Source organism: Rhea pennata, chromosome Z (assembly GCF_028389875.1).
Source record: "Rhea pennata isolate bPtePen1 chromosome Z, bPtePen1.pri, whole genome shotgun sequence".
NCBI lineage: Eukaryota > Metazoa > Chordata > Aves > Rheiformes > Rheidae > Rhea > Rhea pennata.
Genome location: NC_084702.1, coordinates 48,681,920 through 48,701,406, shown reverse-complemented (window position 1 = coordinate 48,701,406; position 19,487 = coordinate 48,681,920). Strand labels below are relative to the sequence as shown.

The 19,487-nt window shown below is 36.4% G+C and overlaps 1 protein-coding gene across 3 annotated transcripts in view; it reads right to left on the bottom strand.

The window, feature by feature from the left end:
- ARB2A (ARB2 cotranscriptional regulator A) overlaps positions 1-19,487 on the bottom strand; it is a 266,771-nt gene that overhangs the window by 61,148 nt on the left and 186,136 nt on the right. For all 3 annotated transcript variants that reach the window (XM_062599538.1, XM_062599537.1, XM_062599539.1), the window contains 2 exons: positions 15,341-15,457; positions 11,887-11,971 (listed from right to left, as the gene is read on the bottom strand). In XM_062599538.1, the coding sequence (XP_062455522.1) occupies positions 11,887-11,971; positions 15,341-15,457 (202 nt within the window). The remainder of the gene's footprint in view (positions 1-11,886; positions 11,972-15,340; positions 15,458-19,487) is intronic.

The following is a 19,487-nucleotide window of genomic DNA, read 5'->3' as shown; positions in this document are numbered from 1 at the left end:
TCCCTTCTGGATGGTTCTAAATCAAAACTAGTGTTTCTAAAAGTTAGGAATCTTTTTTATCAAAATAGATACAATGCTCTCCACAAATTTAACATTTTAGAGAGCATTATGATGGATAGAGATGAACGAAATCACTGGGCTGGAAGTTGGTGCTTGCCTAGGGCCAGTGACCCTGACCTGATTACATTCAGTCTAATTAAACAGAGAAAAGTCTCAGCCGGCATTATATATACTCAGTGCTTCAAAAGGCTATCTTCTTCAAGGTAAAGTGAAATACTAACAAATTTAATCAAGAGAAGATACGTGAACAGAAATGAATGAAAAATATTCTTAAGAAGTTTGTCAGATGACCAAAACCCAAACTAGAGAGTTTTGAGTCCTGGTTCATTGGAAAAGTAAAATAAGTCACTGGATATAAAAAAAACAGAGGGAAGAGCTTGCTATTGGTACAAAAAGATGGTAAGGAAAGCTAAAGTTATCAAAGGAATACCAATCTATGTCTGGCAAACTTGGTACGATAAAGAAGTTTTTTTCGTATACAAGCAACAAATGCAACTCTTACTAAAGATACATCCCTTTTCAGATGGATATGGTGAAACTGTAGATAAAACCGTAGAAAAAATCATGAAATCCTTCAACATATATTTCTATTTTTTATTTGCAAAAGAATGGCAGTGTTTGATGAAGTACCGTCTATTTCACTCATCAATATTTACTCAGGGATAAATATTTCTAAATTAGCAGGCTTGCAGAGTTTGTATTCAGAATCATAAAACAATTAACTGGCCACTGATGTTCATTTTAACTAAAACTTAAAATAGCAGAGAAATTACATAAGAAGGGAAAAATCCTAACCCAACTTTCAGAAAAGATTAGCTGCATGGTTAGTTTGGCATAAATCTCAGGAAAAATAATGGAAAAATGGGCATATAGGCTCATGAATTCCTGCCACAGCTACCATGGACATAAAGAATCCACTCTTTTTATTGTTTTATTGTGACTTTTCTCTCTCCCTAGAAAATACACTCTTCTTTAGGGACAGCAATCCGAATTCATTCAAATTCTCATTGCAAGTCATTTGCTCTAGACTTCTGATTATTCTCAATGCTTTCAACTCTATTCAACTGACTGATGTATTTTTTATGGTGCAATACCCAAAACAGGACATGGTATCCCATCTGAGACTGCACCAGTATTGATCAGAATGGAGAGATAACTAAAGAAGTTTCATAAGCTCCATTTCCCGTTATTTATCTCAGTATAAGACTCCATGTTTTTGGCTACATTGCAACATTGCTCACTAAGCGTAGCTTCTGAAACCAAATTCCCTAAGTCTTTTACTGTAGAATCATTGCTTACTCAGTTGCTCCTGAACGTGTATGTATGCAACAAGGAAGATAAGGGTAACTACAGTCTCATAGTAAAGCTAGTGAGTTTGGAAGACACGGCCCAAGGAGAATATGACATCTCCATCACAGGACTATTAAAGAATCAATTAGATAGATATCTGCCAGGAAATAACATATGAATATTTGATCTTGCCTTTGGCTGCTGGTTGAATTAGGCTGCTGGCTGAACTAGAAAAATGCTAAAAATCTCTTTCAGCCTTACAGTTCTATGATATTGGAATCTATTAATGAAGTACTAAGATACAAAAATATAATCAAGTCAATGTGACTTGATGGAAAATGAATCTTAAACAAACAAACTCAGTTTCACTCTTTCATGAATTGGCCTGCTTAGGTTATAAAGATTGATACTCAGAGTATACTAATTTTTTGGTCTGACATTTGATGTATTTCTCCAGAATATTCTGAACAGCAGAACAAATGAAGCCAGGTCTCCTATGGATTTTTCCCTTCCTTTCCTTTCCAGCATCCTACATCCTGCTCCCCTCACAAGTGGATTTCTTGTGAAACCGCTGGAACGAGGACCCTATACATTTTGGATTATTCTGGAGACACATGCTTGCTATGTTTGGCTGGTCGTTTGACTGCTGCTTTGCTAGTTAATTACTCTCAGACGCCATGCGTAACACCAGAGCGACTCCTCCTCTTCCTTCAATGGAGACATTAAAAAGTAACTTCTTCCTCTAGACTGCCAACTATTTTCACAAAACTTGGAGAAACCTAATTATAACCGAAACTTTGAATTAGGAAGAAATTGATTAATGTTTCATAAATTCAGAAGAGGACAAATGACTGCAGAATTCTTGTTCACTTGTGAGAGAAGGTTAAAACAACCAATACTACTCAATAATCCTAAGAACTTGCAAACTAAGTAATCTGCAAATGTAGTTGTAACGGAGAAATTATCATTTAATACAGACATTGCTGATGGAGTTTATAGGGATTGATACCAGGCTTGGCGCTTAAAACAAACAAACAAACAAACAAACAAAAAAACCCAAGAAGACTGGCAGACAGCTTATTAACAAGGAGGACTGCAGCTATTTTTGTGGGTTTTTTTTACATGTGTTCATCTCTTTGTTTTAAAAATAACTACACGCAACATTTCAGAACAATACTTCAGAACCAAGATGAAGAGCAGCAGTTCTAAAAAGGATACCAGGAGATGGTGGTCAAGCTGCTTTGTAAGTACACTCTCTACAGCATGGTGATAAAATGGTCTAATGTGGCACTTGGTTGATGAAACATAAGAAAAGCAGGTAGCGAAGATCTGAACTCTGTATTATGTTGATGAGATGAAGACAACATTCCTTAAAAAGGAATACTAAAAGACTGAAAAGCGCCACACAGAAACATATAAAAAACTTTTGAAATCTTGAGAAAGTAATCTTCAGTGAGAGTTAAAAATCTCGATTATTTAGTTTCTCAAAATAAACTGAGAGCTGACTTGATTCCAGTAAATAATTCACAATGTTTCTTTAACTTAGTAGAAAAAGCCAAAGCAAGAACGAATGGCTGGAGTTTGAAACCAGATAAAGTCCAACTGGAATTAAACTGTTTGACAAATGACATAGGGAAGCAATGGATTCTTCATCTCTTGAATCCTTCCAGTCAAGACTGAATGAATTTCTAGTAGACATACTTTAACCAAATGTAAGTTATAGACTTCAGCATAAAAACAACATTTAAAGATCTTTAAATATAAGTGCAGACTAAGTCATCCAAACATCCTTCCTGGCCTAAACTATACGCTTTTATGAAAACAAGATTAAAAGCGCTCAAATAGAATGAAACATTTTTAAAAATTCCACAAAATCTGCAAATCTGGATTCCAACAGAAAATGCAAGCTGAAATGTGAAAGGTTTTTTGGATATTAAGCCAATGGAAAAAATAATGGCATTACATTTTGGATTACATCTTTCAGAGGCCTAAAGTGTTCCGAACAGGCTCTTAGTTCTGGCAGAATTCTAACCTTTATGAAAAATTGTACTGATGTAGCAGATCCCATCTCTATAGACGTTCTGGCTTCACAAAGGTATTGAGGATGAAAGATGGAAAATATCTTTAAAATGAGTAAGAGTAAGTGGATGCAACATGGAATACAAAGACTAATATTTAACCTCAGTCCACAAAGTACTTGAGTCAAAACTTACTGAGACCCATGTAAAGAATTTTACTAGTGTTGGACTGGAGCCCATAGATATTTCAGAGAAGGTGAAAAGAGAGAGTAGTATGGCCTTGTCTTCCACCCTATGAAGATGCACTCAAACAACACCTTAACCCACCAGTTAAGCAGTAAGGAGACAGGTGTACCATCTGTTATAATGTTCCCTATTTGCACTGAGAGGCTGGGAAGGAATTGTGTGTAAAAATGTGGTGACAAGCCATTATGTAAAGAAAGTTTTTGCTGCAATCACAAGAAGCAGCAGGAGGTGGATAAACAACTATTTCTGCTAGGGCATATTCTGACATGCCCTGGAGGAATACATCAATTTGAATCCCACCTTCACTTCCTATTGAAGGATTTTCATAGGTTAGAATATAAAACATCGTTTGTTTTAGTTGTTCTCCTTCAACAGACAAAACTAGTGCTGATTGAATTAGATTGACTTTTCAGCAATAACTGAATTATATTTATCATAGAGTCTTTAAAGTGTCAGTTTAAACTGTCATTTGGAAATCTTCAATAAAGCTGCATCTGCCTATTCTAAACACATATGTGTTCATTATTCATCGTACTGCCACTGTGCCTGTAAGCACCAGTAAGGGGCAAAGGTGTAAGCATTTTAAAAACGTGACCATGCAGAGGACAGGCTGCTCCCTATATGTTCATTGTATGCTCCTGCTGGCTTCTGCATAGGCTAAGATGAAGCACAAGGACAGAACAAAAAGTCTCTGAACCCAGGGGTTTGCAATCACACATTAGAATAAGACTTAGGACAGGTAAGAATATACAAAGAACTAATGAAACAATATTAAGTAATATTGGAAACAGTGGTCACAGCAGTCTAACCGTTGTCAAATATTTTACAGGAAATATCTGGCTTTAATAATTTACATTATTCATTACTACCACAGTCAAAGACAGCCTGAGGGATTCTGCAGCAAACATACATCATTGCAACTAGTTCACTGTATCCTAAAAAAATGCAATGATAAACAGATATATTTGAATACAAGAATAACTCTTGATCAAATAGTTTAATATCATACTTCCCCCAAAACATATTACATTTTTTTAGAACAGTTGATGACTATGAGTGTTTTGTCCTAAAAAAATAGCTCCACCATATTATTAAACACCTAATTGTTCACAGGAAGTTAGAAAATTGATTTCTCTCACCACTGCAACATCTAGTAATTCAAGTCAATATTTCCAAATTCACATTTTCCTGTTTACTGTTGAGGCTCTGACATTCTGGAAAAGAACCTGCAATACTGCTTAGCAGGTCTTTACAGAACTTGTCCTTTCCAAGGAACTGAAAAGCTAGGCTACTCAAGACACACTGTACAAGATCACATCCAGGTAAGTATACATGAAACAAAAAGGTGCCTGAAACACCGGAGGCTGAGCAGCAGACTGAAAGCAGACCCGCTTTGAAGAATCGGGAGCAGGTAAAAAGCTACTTGTGTCCACACTAAGATGACATTAAAGTTGGACTTAGCACACATATGCAGCAACTGCCAAAGCTGTTGCTAAGATTGGTTAATGCTTCAAAGTTTCCACAATAATTTCCAGTCTCTGACTGACAATGTACTGCAGCAAAACTGGAGTGTATGACCAAGATGCCCGGCATGTAAGGAAACTGTAACATAAAGCTAAGAGGCAACCTTCACAGACCCCTGTATTCCTCTACTCGTGCTACTTACTAATGCAAAAGGTACCTTAAAACAAATTACTGGACTATCTTTTCTCCTAAGTAAAAAGCTTTTATTGACAGAACTACAAGAGCATGAAGACCTAGCATGTAAAGAGGTTTACAGTAAACACTGATTACCGTAATCTTAATTTCCATGAATGACTACTGACTGCAAATATAACATTTTCAACAAAATGAGTAAATTATCTAATCTGCCTTATTGTAAAATATATCTAGTTTTGTATTTATTTCTTAATACTGAAGTTATTGGATACTTATCCCTGGACATGAAACACTAATACCAAAATATAGCACAAAACTATCTTAATCAAACTGATTAAACTTTATCAGTAAAAAGTCAGAAGCACTGGTAAACTGAGCTGAAAAGCACTATAGGGATGAGTCAGGTATTGTTTGAGTGCTTAACACGGCTTATGGGTGCTTCTGCCCTGTTTATTATGAGCAAGATTCATAAATGTTTAAGAGTGGCAGTTTAGTGTGCTGTAATTAAAATTGAGGGAAAAAAAAACTAGAGAAAAACAAGTTGGTCCTTTGCTATAGCTATCATAAACCTTACTCGTGTAATTAACTCTGAGTACAGACTCTGTGGCAGTGTAGACACCATTTAACTTTACTGGGGATCAATCTGTTGGAACCCTAAAACTTACACAGCACAGGGTAGTTCTATGATTGTATGGAGCCTTTTTATAGAAATACAAAGCTGAGCTTTTAGAAAAGTGGGCAAAAGCCAGCTGTTAGGAAAAACTTATAAAAATCACCTCTGGAATCTAATGGATAAAATCTTAGTTTTACTGTTATTAACACAAGCTCTGGAACAAGGGCTTTATCTGACAGCTCTACAAAAGTGTGTACAGGGGTTCAGTTGTGTGTTTTCTGTTCTACAGAAAGGCTTCCTTTACCAGTTATGCATTGAGTTTGTTGGATCAGTGCTTTTAAGCAAATCTAACAGTCCAGAATAACTTTACTTAAATTTACTGTAGCCCCACTCAAAGATAATTGATGCTACTCTATTACTTAGCACAAAGTAGCAGTCGCAAAGGGACTGTTTAGTACCATATTCTTGTCTTGACATTAAGTCAGGCTATGTCAAGGACTCAAAATCAGCAGGTAACAAGCTTTTCCCTGTTTTTCACGGAGCTCTGCAGAATCTCATCTTTCATTTGTTTTGAACTGAAAAGTCTCTTATCTCCAAAAAAGCCCCAAGCCCCAAAGAACATAGTGTGTTTAACATGTGCAGGAGTGTTTTGGCTATGTTTAAATAGAGAGGGTCAGTGGATGACAACCAACTCCTTGGCAGGGCAAGCTCTGTGAGAAACAACTACCAGCCCTCCTTTGCCACTTAAGCTCATTTCACATCAGTAGCATGATACAACCAGAGAGGTAAAGGTGGCCCAGGATTCGAGGACACACTGCAGCAAGGGCTTACTGGGATGGCACAGTTTAGATGTCAAAAGCCTGACACAGCAGTTCTGCATGGCATAAACCGTTCCATCCTTCGCAGTGAAGTTATAACACTGATGCAGGGAATTTAAGCCTCAGCTTTAATGGCTCTTGGCTGTGTGAAAGGATGGTTGCTTATCTGCTCAATCTGTTGTGGGTGAGTTCCTATTTTGGTACCACAAATAGATGCTATCTGGAAGGGAACGCCACTTTAATTTTCCACTAGCAAGAAAGAGACATATTTAAACAGCACAGTACAGCCTGGGGAAAACTGAAGCTGTATCAAGAGGGAGCCAAGTTCAAAGGATTCGGAAAGGTAAAGCAGCACGACACTCCCTTTCTGAACCTCTGTGCAATGCGAAGTACCTCGTTTCTGTGCTGACATATGCATATATTTTACCTGAGCTTGGAAGACTACCACTCTCTCCCCTCTACACCCAGTCATCTCATGCATTAACTCAATCCTCCACAACTCTTCAGCACACCACACTGTTAAGGAACGACTCTAGGATCTTTTGGAAGTTAGGGCAAATATACTAAGTACCACCCCCTACAATGTATTTGAATATTAATTACAGTTTCCATGTTTCCTTTCTTGATGTGCAATAGTGCTTATAGTAGGTAATATTTTCCTTTTATTTATTTATCTGTAAAAATCCTTACAAACACCTGCAGCAGTTTGTTAGAAGTAACAGTAATGATCTCTTCTGAACTCCAAGTAAAAAAATTGTGCTTAATACTAGTTAGAAATTTTGTCTAACTGAAGTTAAATGTTATATATAACATATAGATCCCAGCTCGATGTTTCGTACCAGGAAACAGTATCTGGGGACTGTCTTAGAATATTGTTCAAAGTTTAAAATTGGTCCCCAGCACGTCTGACATATATCCCATCTGTCCTCCAAAACGAAGCATTTGTATTTCTGCAGCCAGCCAGAGTTCACTTTATTTAGCTACATGAATTCATGTGCTTCTTTTTGTATTACAGTGATACACATTCAAGATCAAGCTCTTCCCTGAAGAGAGCTTTTCTTGATTACTGTCAACATTCCAGTCCATTGTGTCATCTTATTTGTCTTTTGATGTTATAATTTCTGTATTTTATGATGTTTTAGCTACATTGACTGCAACTGTTTAAAGAATAACTAGTGATTTGGGGGGTCAACTAGAGAGACTTTAAAAAGATTTGATTAGGCAATTCATTTTTTTAAATATAACAAAAACGTCTTTTATTTGATTATGTAAATAAGTGTTGGGGCATATCCACTTTGGCAAAATACTGCAAAGTTTAATCTACTCTCCTAAACAAAAAGCTATCATTGGCAGAAGTACATGGGCTAAGGAATGCATCCTATGCAAACACTAAGGTGCTTCCTGTGAGACACCCAAAGAAAACACCATTCAGGAAAACAAAGGCCATGCTTACCTGGCAATACCTGTTCTGGGCTAATGCTACGTAGATACTGCTCGGAAATGAGTAGATACTGCTCGGAAATGAAAGCAGCTTAACTCCTGAATTGCAATTGAGATGGACAGAGCTCAGAATACATGGACCTGCTTCCTCCCCACCTCACTTTAAGCCACTCCTGCACAGCACCTGCTCTGATAGGATGGCTTCCTAAACAGCTTGTGAACTCCCTCCCTGCTCCAAAGGGAGATGCAACATTGTAAGGTCTCAGAAATGTTATATACAGGGAACTACAAGTATGGTTAGCAGTAAAATGATACCACCTGTGGTGAAAGCTTCAACCACACTGGCTGTATCAAATTACTTGTTCACCTCCAATCTCCTAATCAATAAGACTCCTATATCTTTTATGTAATAATCTTTAATGTGATGACTGCTTTTAAAGTATTTACCTTTCCCCACCCCATATTTGTTTATGTCTTTTGATAGATGGGAAGTGGATCCATCTCCTTGGAGACAGAAGGGATCTCTCTTGAGTCGACTCCATTAGGGAAATGGGTCAGGACTGAGAGATGATAAAAAAAAAGGACCTCCAACAGCCCTAATGAGGGCTGAAGGCTAAGGGGGTAGCAGATAGTTTGCCAAAGAGACTAGATGGAAGGCAGGAGGCTTACCCAAGGCTCCTCCAAGCTAAGGAGTTGACAGCTAGAGCAGCAACTGAGGAGCCTACCAGTGTAATTGTCCACACTTGAGCTGGAAACTAGAGAGAGCAGTGAGCCAGAGAAATAACAGAAGGGACTGCCACCCACCAACCTTGCCCTGATGAAAGATAAATAGCTCAGGGTGAGTGGTTCTTTTCTGCAGATGAATATTTTCTGGTTCTTGTTTGAAAGAATAAGGAAGGGTAACAAGAAGGGCAGCTATTTGACTGACTGAACAAGAGATACAGATCTGACAGAAGACACTTGAGCTAGCATAGGGATCTTGTAATACTGCATGGGAAGATTTTGGGGATTACATACACCACATAGGATAACTGGGTTAAACGGGAATTTTTAGCAGATAATCTTTTCTGTGTGATGACAACCTGCTGCACAAAGACATTACGCTATGACATTAGCATGTAACCAAATCCTTGAGACACTGAGGAAAGACTGTGAAGATGGGACCCTTGCAACACTCCAGCTCTGTCCACAAGGAGTTACTTAAGCCACAGGATGGATTCACTGGGGCTTGCTTTCTCCAAAACTGCCTTTATCGTTGTTATTTTCATGCCTACAGCATTTAATTATTGAGGAGTATTCATTCCTTTTTATAAGAAAGACATGAATGAATTATGGCAAACATTTTAATTACTTAATAATGTTCTAATCAAAAGCTTGAACAACTCTATCTGGAAATACAAGTTGTTTTTCCAGTTTGATGGCCATTTGTTTCTCTCTAGTGCTTTGTAAGGAAAACAGAAGCAAGAGACTGTGACATAATCTGAAATACAGACTGTTCACAAACAATCAGAGGTTACCGATAAATCCCCAAATGCTGAATGGCTGAGTACCAGACTCTTTACGGAAACACTAGCTCATGAGACTTGACCAAGAGGCAGTTATTCCTGAACCTACTTCTCAGTATGAACACAAATAAAAGCCAGGGTTCCAAGTAGAAGGGTGAATCTGCGAAAGATTTATTTAAAAAAATCTCTTGCTGCTCTCATTGCTCTCACTGTTACTCATTTAAATACCAAGGGCAATGCTGCCAGTATGTTAGTGTGGGCTATTTCAGTACTACAATTCTCAGAAAATAAGTGACATAAAATCTCTCACATTAAATGCTCCTACATTTAGTAACATGTTGTCAATTTATTACAAATAGCTATAATGCAGACTTATGCCATTGTTCATATAAAAACACTGCAGGGATTATTCACTTCTTCCTCTGTAAATGTCTTACAGTTGTCCATATAAGAGATGAATACAAGAAATATGAACAATAACATGAGTAAACTGGTAATTCAGCAATAGTCACACAAAGTTATACTATTTAAACTGCCTTTATTTACAAAGAATGAAATTGATAATTGATAACTTACATTTAAATCACTGTCCAAACTCTGTTACAGTAACTTGTAAAACACCAGCAATCTGAATCTTGTGGCATTGTATGTATGCATTAATTAAAAATAGCTAACTTTTGCAATCATTACTGCCTAAACCCTAATCTAACTAAACTATATTTTTGTCAATGACTTCAGTGGAGCTGGGACTTCAGTTAGTGGATTATAAACATTATGCCCACCATGACCCTTCCTCAACAGAAATGTAATATTCAGACTTATTCATATTTCCATTAAAGTATCAGTCTGATCTTTAAATAAGTTAGAACTTCTTTTATATTATATATTTTCATTTTTTTTATAGGATGACTACAAAGAAACAGAACAGATGCTCCAGTGGAGGACTTTCAATTCCACAACACACACACACAAATTTAAAGTTAATTCTTTTTTGAAGAATTCTACTACTGAGAAATATTTTTCTTTTAAATTGTAGTTGTTCTCTCTAAGGCAGCAGAAAGTTGGTATATGAATTTGGAAGCTATGAAACTTTTAGTAATATTTCATTTCTCTAACTATCGAAGAATGTTCATTTCATCGGGTCTGTACAGAACTGACAATCTGCAAGGTTAGGTCCCACAGCCACAGTACAAATATGACTACAGGTCTCTGGTCATTGTAAGCTCTCAAGTAAAGTACGACTACATTTTCCAAGCCTTAAAAATATCCTGCTGTAAACTAAACTTCATCTGCAGGGTTAGGTCTCATTAACAACCTCACATATCTAGACAGATATGAATCTGTTGTCAAATGAACAAGTCCATCTCAGACAGCGAGGCCATACAGTGTCCTAGCTTTTATATTAATATTGTATGGATAGTAATTTCCATTGAACCTGACTTTACAGAAAAATATATAGGTACAGAAATACGCTACCTTTGGCTTTTAGGAAATCTAATAATAAAACATGAAAGTTCAGTAACAGCTTTCTGTATTTTAGATTACCATAGAGATTTGAGATTTCCTGTTACATTGACAATTACATCTCATCTCTGGGTGGTTACTGGTGTAATAAATGCTAATGTGTTTGCTATTACACACTAACAAAGTGCTCTCTGTATTATTTCATGTGTTCCTTATGATTTGGGACCCACAAATAAAAGACAGTAGGTGAGTATTTCTAAAACAACAAACTCTCACACTAAGACTCCTGGAGACGATAAACTGCTATCTAAACTAGATTTATGTTGATCAGAATTCAGTAAAGTGTCTTCTTTCACTCACTTGTACCTCTAATTAACAAATTTTCTTAAAATGTTCTTCTTGACTACATAAAGTTAGATATCTCTTGTCTACAGAAAGTTAGATATCTATTGAGCGATAAATCATGATTTTCCCAGTTTCTATGATCTCTATAATTTTTCTTAAGCTTCTACTTACAGTAAGTCATTAATTAATTAAACCCAAAGAGAAGACTATAAAATACAAGCTATAAGCAATCAACAGAATTTGACTGCTAGACAAAGTGAGAAAAAAAGAGTAAAATATAAAAAATAACAGCATTTAATTATTCATATGCTTTCAACAACAGAAGGCTTTAAAATAAAGTAAAAAAAAAAAACCCTGCATATTTAAATAACCAAGTTACTCATGGGCACAAACACATATGTATACTTGTTGCAAATGAAAACACATACCTGCAGAGACACGGGGGCAGTCTGGCAACATGGACTCTACCGATGTATCTAGTGGCTCTGAACTAGACACCCAGTTACAACAGTTCTGTAACATTAGACAGACAATTTCCCGGTAAGCCAATAACTTAAAGCAAAAATAAATACAGATTTTTAAAGTAAAGACAGTGATTACATCTCAAATACTCAAATTTGCACCAAATTTAAATCGCAGTCCATTGAGGACTGAAAAATAAACTATATTAGCTTATTGATACTACCTGATGCTTCAATATTGTAGTTTCATAGGAAATAAGCAAAAAGAGTAAGACCATAATTCAGGAAAAAAATAGCAACGTGCTTAAATAGTGGTGTTTAAGTACTACTTTGATTGTGAGTGGACTTAAGTAGGTGATTGTACCAACAGGGGCATTTTATCCATTGCTCTCTGCATTTATTAAATAAGGATTTTAATGAATACTCAGCCTGCTTGCCTGTAAATATTAAGAGATCATAATTTTCAGGGTGTTCTGATGGAATATGCTGTGGAGAGAATGGCTACAAAATTACAAAACAACAAATTACAACTGAGTGAAATCAAACAAGACAGCAGACTAATATTCAAATAACTGCCAGTATAGCTAAGATGAATCGGTATGGACGTTTAAAAATGTAAATATTGGTCTTTGGGGAACCATATGCTGGAAGCATTTACATTTACCTTTTGTTCCCAATTTCTGAATAGGATGAAGTTTTAAAATATTTTACTCTAAATGGAAACTATTCAGAGAAGACCATGAATTAAAGCATTAAATAATATACCTTTAATAAAATATGCTGAAACTACTCCAAATCTATTGAATTGAAGATTTAATTATAAAGCAAATACATTTTTAATAGGATTGCCAGCTGAACTACAAGATCTACATGGCTTTACTTATTACAAATCTGAGTTTTCCCTTTTGGGAAACCTTATTAACTTCATTAAATGAAAAAAAGAAAAAAAAAACAGCACAACTTTTTTGGAAAGACCCAATGAATTTTCAGACAAATTTCTAAAAAATCATCCCATCAATCACGATTGTAAAAATGGCCGATTGCTATTCCGGTAAACAAGCATGTATTGTGTATTTGTAGATGCTTGCCGCCCTAGTTGTGCACCATGGAATCCGTCCTCACTATGGAAAGATCCTTGACTGGTAGATCAAGTGTCTTATTGTATTTCCTTAATTCATTCTGTCTGGAAGAAGATGTCAGCTGTGTTGCAGTGAGGAGAGAATTTCAAAGGCTTCAGTCCCCACCAATAAAGGCCGAGGAATGGCTTTTGAATAGATTTGTCAAGGCAACCCTACTGTTCTGGGACCAGGGAGAGCAGGAACAACATAAAGGAAGGGCTGCTGTCTGAGATTAGAAAGTGAAGTTCACAAAGCATGGCAGATTTTTGTAAGAAACAGCAGATCAATGAAACTATTGAACTAGAGGGAAAAAAAATGTGAAAACAAACACACTATCCAGTAATGTAACTTTTTAGCAAAAATGGCTAAAGTCGTAGTATTTCTGTGTATCACAAAGGCTTTAAGGTTTAAAGTAGATATATATTTTATAATTTGCATGTATAATTTTAATTAACAGCTGAATGTGAAATTGAAAATGTAAGACGGTAGAAATTACAAAAGTAGAATTTTTATGAAGTATTACATTCATTTGAAATAAGTAAAATTAATATTAACTACTGATAGAATTCTACATCAGAGAGCTTGAGATAATACAGAAGATTAGCACACAATTTACCAGCTTTTATATACAATGTGACACTTGCCTGTAAGAAATAAGCATTCTGGAAAGCAGTGTCAAGATATGTAAATGGATGATTTGTTTTATCATTCATCACAGCTCCTAATAAATTCAAAAATCATGACTTCTATAGGTGCTAAAAATAGGCCACCAATGATACAGGAGAGAGAGCTTCAATGAAGAATTACTTTTTTAACAATTCATTCTTTCGATGACAGCAATTAGCCCTACAGACAGGCAGCGATGAGGTGTATATTTTAATTATTATTCATTTTACCAGTAGCCTTAAACCTGATTAAAGCAAGAGATATCCAGGTGATATGCTAGTCTTAATACCACTCAGCCACACTTCACATATGTAAAATTCTTCTTTCTTATAGGAGATTTTCAATGCTAATGTAAGTTATGACATTCCAACCACTTTTTAGGCCATTAATCATTTAACTTATTCTTCAAGATCTACTTTCTGCAAATGAAATTAAAGGTAATGCACTTGTCTTATTCAGAGTAAATGGTTAAAGAAAAATGGAGTTGTCAGATTCAAATTACAGGATTTAAAATTTTCAGTTTTACTACATAACATATATTTTAAGGTTTGATTTCCCATAAAGAAAATGGAGATTTTTCTGACAGAGCCTGTAGGGGTTACCATTCTTTATATTTTTAACATTTAAGTCAGAGCTGTCAAACGGCATCCCAGGTGATTCTCTATTCCCATCAGTCATGGCCTATAAAACTGTAAGGTTAAGTCAGGAATAGACTGTCTATACATAATGTTTCACTAAATCCCCTGAAAAAAGTCACATCTAGCAGAAAGTTCAGGATAAACTTTTACATTTGCCACATACACGTATTGTTTTAACATTCTGAAACGAGAATGTAGATTACATAAATATGAGCTTTATCCAACCTGGGAAAGAGATTCATAAACAAGAGGGTAGCTGGTCTCATTTTACAAATTCTGTTTTTTAATCTTATCAATCCCCTACTTAAGCATTAAAATGAATAATGAATGCTTTCCATCATACTTCACCCAAGAGCAGAAAAATGTGCTTGCTGGCCATATCAATTGACATCAGATAATCTTGGACCAACTAGTCATTTCTCTTGTACAGTGGTAACAAGAATACGCTGCCTTTTCATCAGAAAATCTCAGAGCCCTTTAGAAGCAATTACATCTCATAAAACTGCTGAGAGAAAAAAATCTTTGCCAGTCATACAAATCAGCAACCTGAGTCATGAAGAGCTGAAAGGGTCTTTTCTACCATCACCAGGTAAGCCAGGAGCAGAACTCAGGAGCGTGGAGTGCCCCTAAGACTTTGATCCAGTTATCAGACCATGCTCGTGTTATTATGACATATATTCTACATACAGGAAAAAGAAACACTGAAGTTGATTCTTATTATTTTAGAATGAATTAGAGATGATTAGAAGTCAGAACTACTAAAGTAGGAGCCAGGTGCCAGGTACCAGGTACCAAATCATTTTTGACTGGTAATTCTGAAGTCCAAAAATGGTTTTAATCTCTATTTTAGGGGCAGTCTAGACAAACAATTTCCACCATTCTGTAACTGTGCTCTCTTTCATACCCTAAGGAAATGGAAGAGGTCAGTAGATAAAGTAATATTTATAGAGTCTTATACAGATGAATATACCCCAACTTTTTTTTAAAAAAAAGTCTCACCTCTCGCATCCATTCTCGAATAGTTTTGCCAGCTTCTTGATGCCACACATTGTGAACAGAGTCTGTCAACGCCACAGCAGTTACCTTATTCTTTACTTCTGCCTCTCGTTGAATCATCTGTTAAAAAATACTGGCTTTAAGTTCTTTCTTTCTATTGAACAGCATCTGCTTAGTCACAGATAATGATCCTAAATTAAAAAAGAAAGAGTAATACAAGTTCAATACTTGACTTCACTTGTTTTAAAGTTTATACAAATCCTAACAGCTCTAGAAACACAGAAGGGCCTAATATTTTTGATAAAAGAAATAATACTAACTTTTAACTGACTGAACTATTCAGTCCTATTATTTTCCATGTGGCTTGACAATTCTAGGATTAAAGGTATCACAGTGAAAAAATAGAAGATTCCCTGAGGACACCTTTTACAAGTTTCTCCAAGTTCCTATTTCTGTGCTTCAGGGAAGCTGGTACCTGTGGTTCACTGTAAGCTACTCATGACTATCATCTACTAATTTTCAGTAGATTGCTGTAGTTTTTCTGATGTACAATCTTACTTTGACTTGTATGGGTTTTTTCTTTTTCTATCCAATTTAGCTACCTTGCACTCCCACCGTGGTCCTAAAATTCTTTGTGGTCTCTTACATATGTGCTTAGCCAGCTAACACAGAGCCTCTCAACACTTTTCAGATATTAAAGAACCTCTGTTGTTAAAAAGGACAGTATGACTAAATAATATTAGTATTAAAACCAATTAAATGATTGCTGCAAATAACATGAATGAATTGACAAAGATGCTGTAGCTCTGTTGCACAGCGCTGTTCCGCAAGATAAAAGGGATGGAAAAAGAATAGTTTGATATCAAAGAGAGACAAAAAGGTTTTAATCTCCTGACACAAGTGACCCTAATTTGTAACACTGGATCGAAGAAAATATAATGAATTATACTTATAAAACCAGTATTTCACAACTTGTGTCTTTATCACTGTTTTCTGCACTAAAGTTAATTTTTTCCAGCTTCCTTCTGTATAAATGGCAACACATACAATATTCCTAAAACTAGACATTCTTTGTTGATGCTCTAGCAACTGCTTTTCAGCATATAGGCTGCATCTTTGAAAAAGCTGCTCTAAAAAAGACCTTTTACAATGGAGATGTGAGTGATTTTTTTTGCATCAGAAACTAAACACCTCAGTCCAGATTTCTGATGCAAAAGTAGCATTTATCAATACCACACATAATCTTGATCTTTTTGAAATATCACAAATGTAAATCTTTTTCACTGATGTTTTTCTTTCTTTTAACTGTTAAAACATCTATCTTGCTCTATTTTTTTTTATCAAGAAGAAATATAGCAAAACTCAACTGAAGAGAGGAAATTTCCATGCAATGCAAAGTTCCAGAAGTCCAGTATGAAATAAGAATAAGTAATCTCTCACAACGATCTTCAGGCAATTGAAAGAATCATCAGTAATTCTGTTTAACAGAGGGTGAAATCCCAGAACTCTAGAGGAAGATGGAGCCTTAAAACAAAGATTCTTATCCACACTATAATCCTCCTCCCAAAAGCTAGGAGAACATGTCTCAAGAACTCATAAATGTTGTTTTGCATCTCAAAGGGCTGGTTTAGGCAGATCTTCAACCAGTCTATTTCAACAGAATGTAGACTCATTACAAATACGTCATCTACAATGATTTCCCTATAATTACATCAGGCCCCAAATATGGTCCAGTTCTGCAAATGTATGAAATGTGTGAAAAATACTGATTTTTTAAATGCACTATAGAAAATAATGCTCAGAAGCTATCACTAGGCTAGTCTCAACAGGAAAGTTACTGCATACTAAGTTAGGGAGTAAATTTACAGAGCTCCAGCTACTTCGCACTATGTAGACGATGTCCTATGCAGGCACGCAGTTAATACTGTGTAGCTCACCCCTGCCTGAAAGTGGAGCAAATTACATTTCACAGCATACAAACTTTCCTTAAACTGATCAGCCACAACTTCCACAACTTGACGAGAATCACCAGTACCACTGCACAACTGTGGGGCATCACACTTATATGTGATCATATCTTCCATTTCTAAACAGACAGACGGCATCTGCTTGCTGAAGGTCCTGTTAGGAGTTTTTAAGACCCTCTAACCAATGGCTTAAATGGCCCACAAAGATGATCCTCTTTATAGCTGTCATGACAGTTATATGGTGAAGAAATAGGCTCTACTTGACTTGGTCGGTGTAAGACAGAAGTAGCAGTAAATCACATAAATAGCAGAAAATAACATGGGCTAAAAAGCCAGAATGCGAAAGGCTGAACACGAAAATATTCCCATGGAATCAGACACTACTGACACAGGAAAAAATCCCAGCACATAATTGCCCGCAGACAGATGATCAGCAGATACAATAAGTAGTGCAGGAATGCTCTATAGTAGGAATCCAGGAGCGAGGTGGACCCAAGTGAGAAACCAACAGCCTTTTTTTTAATGCATTCAGGACACACCTAACAATCAGTGGTGTCGTTGGGTTCAATGGTACAACTTTGAGAGCTCCTGTCGTGTATCACCCTGCAGAATGTTAATTTCTTCACTGACATAAGTAAGTAGATTGAGGTTGACAATTTGAGCTTTTTTTTTTTTTTGATAACTCAGCCACAGCACTGGCTAAGGTTGGGGTAAAGGCTCCCTGATGCAGCAGTGGGGGGAATGAGGTATTAAAAGAATCAAAAGAGCTTCAGTTACATAATTCTCTCTGACCAATCCACAATAAGTAAGTTTTGATGGGCATGCCTTCCTTTATGAGCCTACTCGGAAAAATGTATCAAAAAACAGTATTGAATCAAGGATATAATCTTCACTTAAAAAGAAATAATTGGGCACAATCATCTTTGAGTGACACAGAAATGTCCCAATGTGGCACGTCAAACCCAGGAGACTTCACTTCTACTATAACAGCTCAAGTGCTGCTGCTACCGGGATGTACTGGGTGTACTGCTAGAACGGGATATTAGCTGATAATAATAACCTAGGATTACAGAGCCAGGTGATGCTTAAACAGTAGACCTTCTTATAAAGTATCATACTTTAGCCTGTGAGAAGACACAAGGTTATATACTTTTGGCCACAGAAATTTCACTATTTAGCAAATGCTCTAAATTCAGTGGATAGACAGTTCACAAGTAAAACACACGACAGTAATTATCTTTTCTAAAAAAAGTTTCAAATTCATACCTATTTTAAAAATTAAATGAGCAGAATAAAATTGCAACTATAAAATAAGTTAACACTCAACCCAAGTTCAACACCTAGCTGCCACTGAAATTTGATACAGCTCTATGATTTCAAAGGAAGCATGCCATGGCTTCTCTGTCTGGTTCTCATTTATACTTTACAGTCTCTGAGTCCTCTAAACTTCCTCAACCATCTTTTCTATTCTGAAATTTCCATTTTAGCCTGAATGTAGGGCTTTGGGTCCCTTCTCTGTCAGGAAATTCTGACAACCAGAAAGGAGTCTCTAGGTTCTTCAGACAGATTTTTCTCTTGATTGCTTCCTATGTTGGTGCTGGGACTGGCCACCTTTCATACACTAGTTAAGCAGCCTGGGAGTGCTCCTTCCTCAGTCTGTGCCACGGCTGAAGTGGACAGCCCACGGCTTCCAGCTCTAGCTCTAAGCGTGCCCAATTCCTTCAGCATGCACCACACATGCGCATGTGTGCACACACGCACACACACTTCTTCCTGGCCTCCACAAGACAAATCCTTGGATTGTGCAGTGGTTAAAGCAGGCTTCCCTAGCCTTCAGGCATCCCTTCTGGCCCTAGTTTGAGAGAGATTTTTAAGAAGGCAGAAGAACGTTATCCTCTTTCATGGACTTCCATGACTTCAAAAATACATACATACATATAAAAAATACTGCATGTATAATCTCACTGTGAAGAAGAAGAAAAAGCCTTGATACAAATAACTAACCTTTCTTAAGAATGATTTAAGGAAGTAACAGTAAAATTGATTTTTGTAATGTATTTATCATCTCATCATTGCGTTGTATTTAATTCCCTTATACTGCTAAGTCCTAGACCAGTGTTCACTACGACAAATTAGAAAACATTCAGGCATCTTTTTGAAAGTCATCTCTATCCAGATGGTAG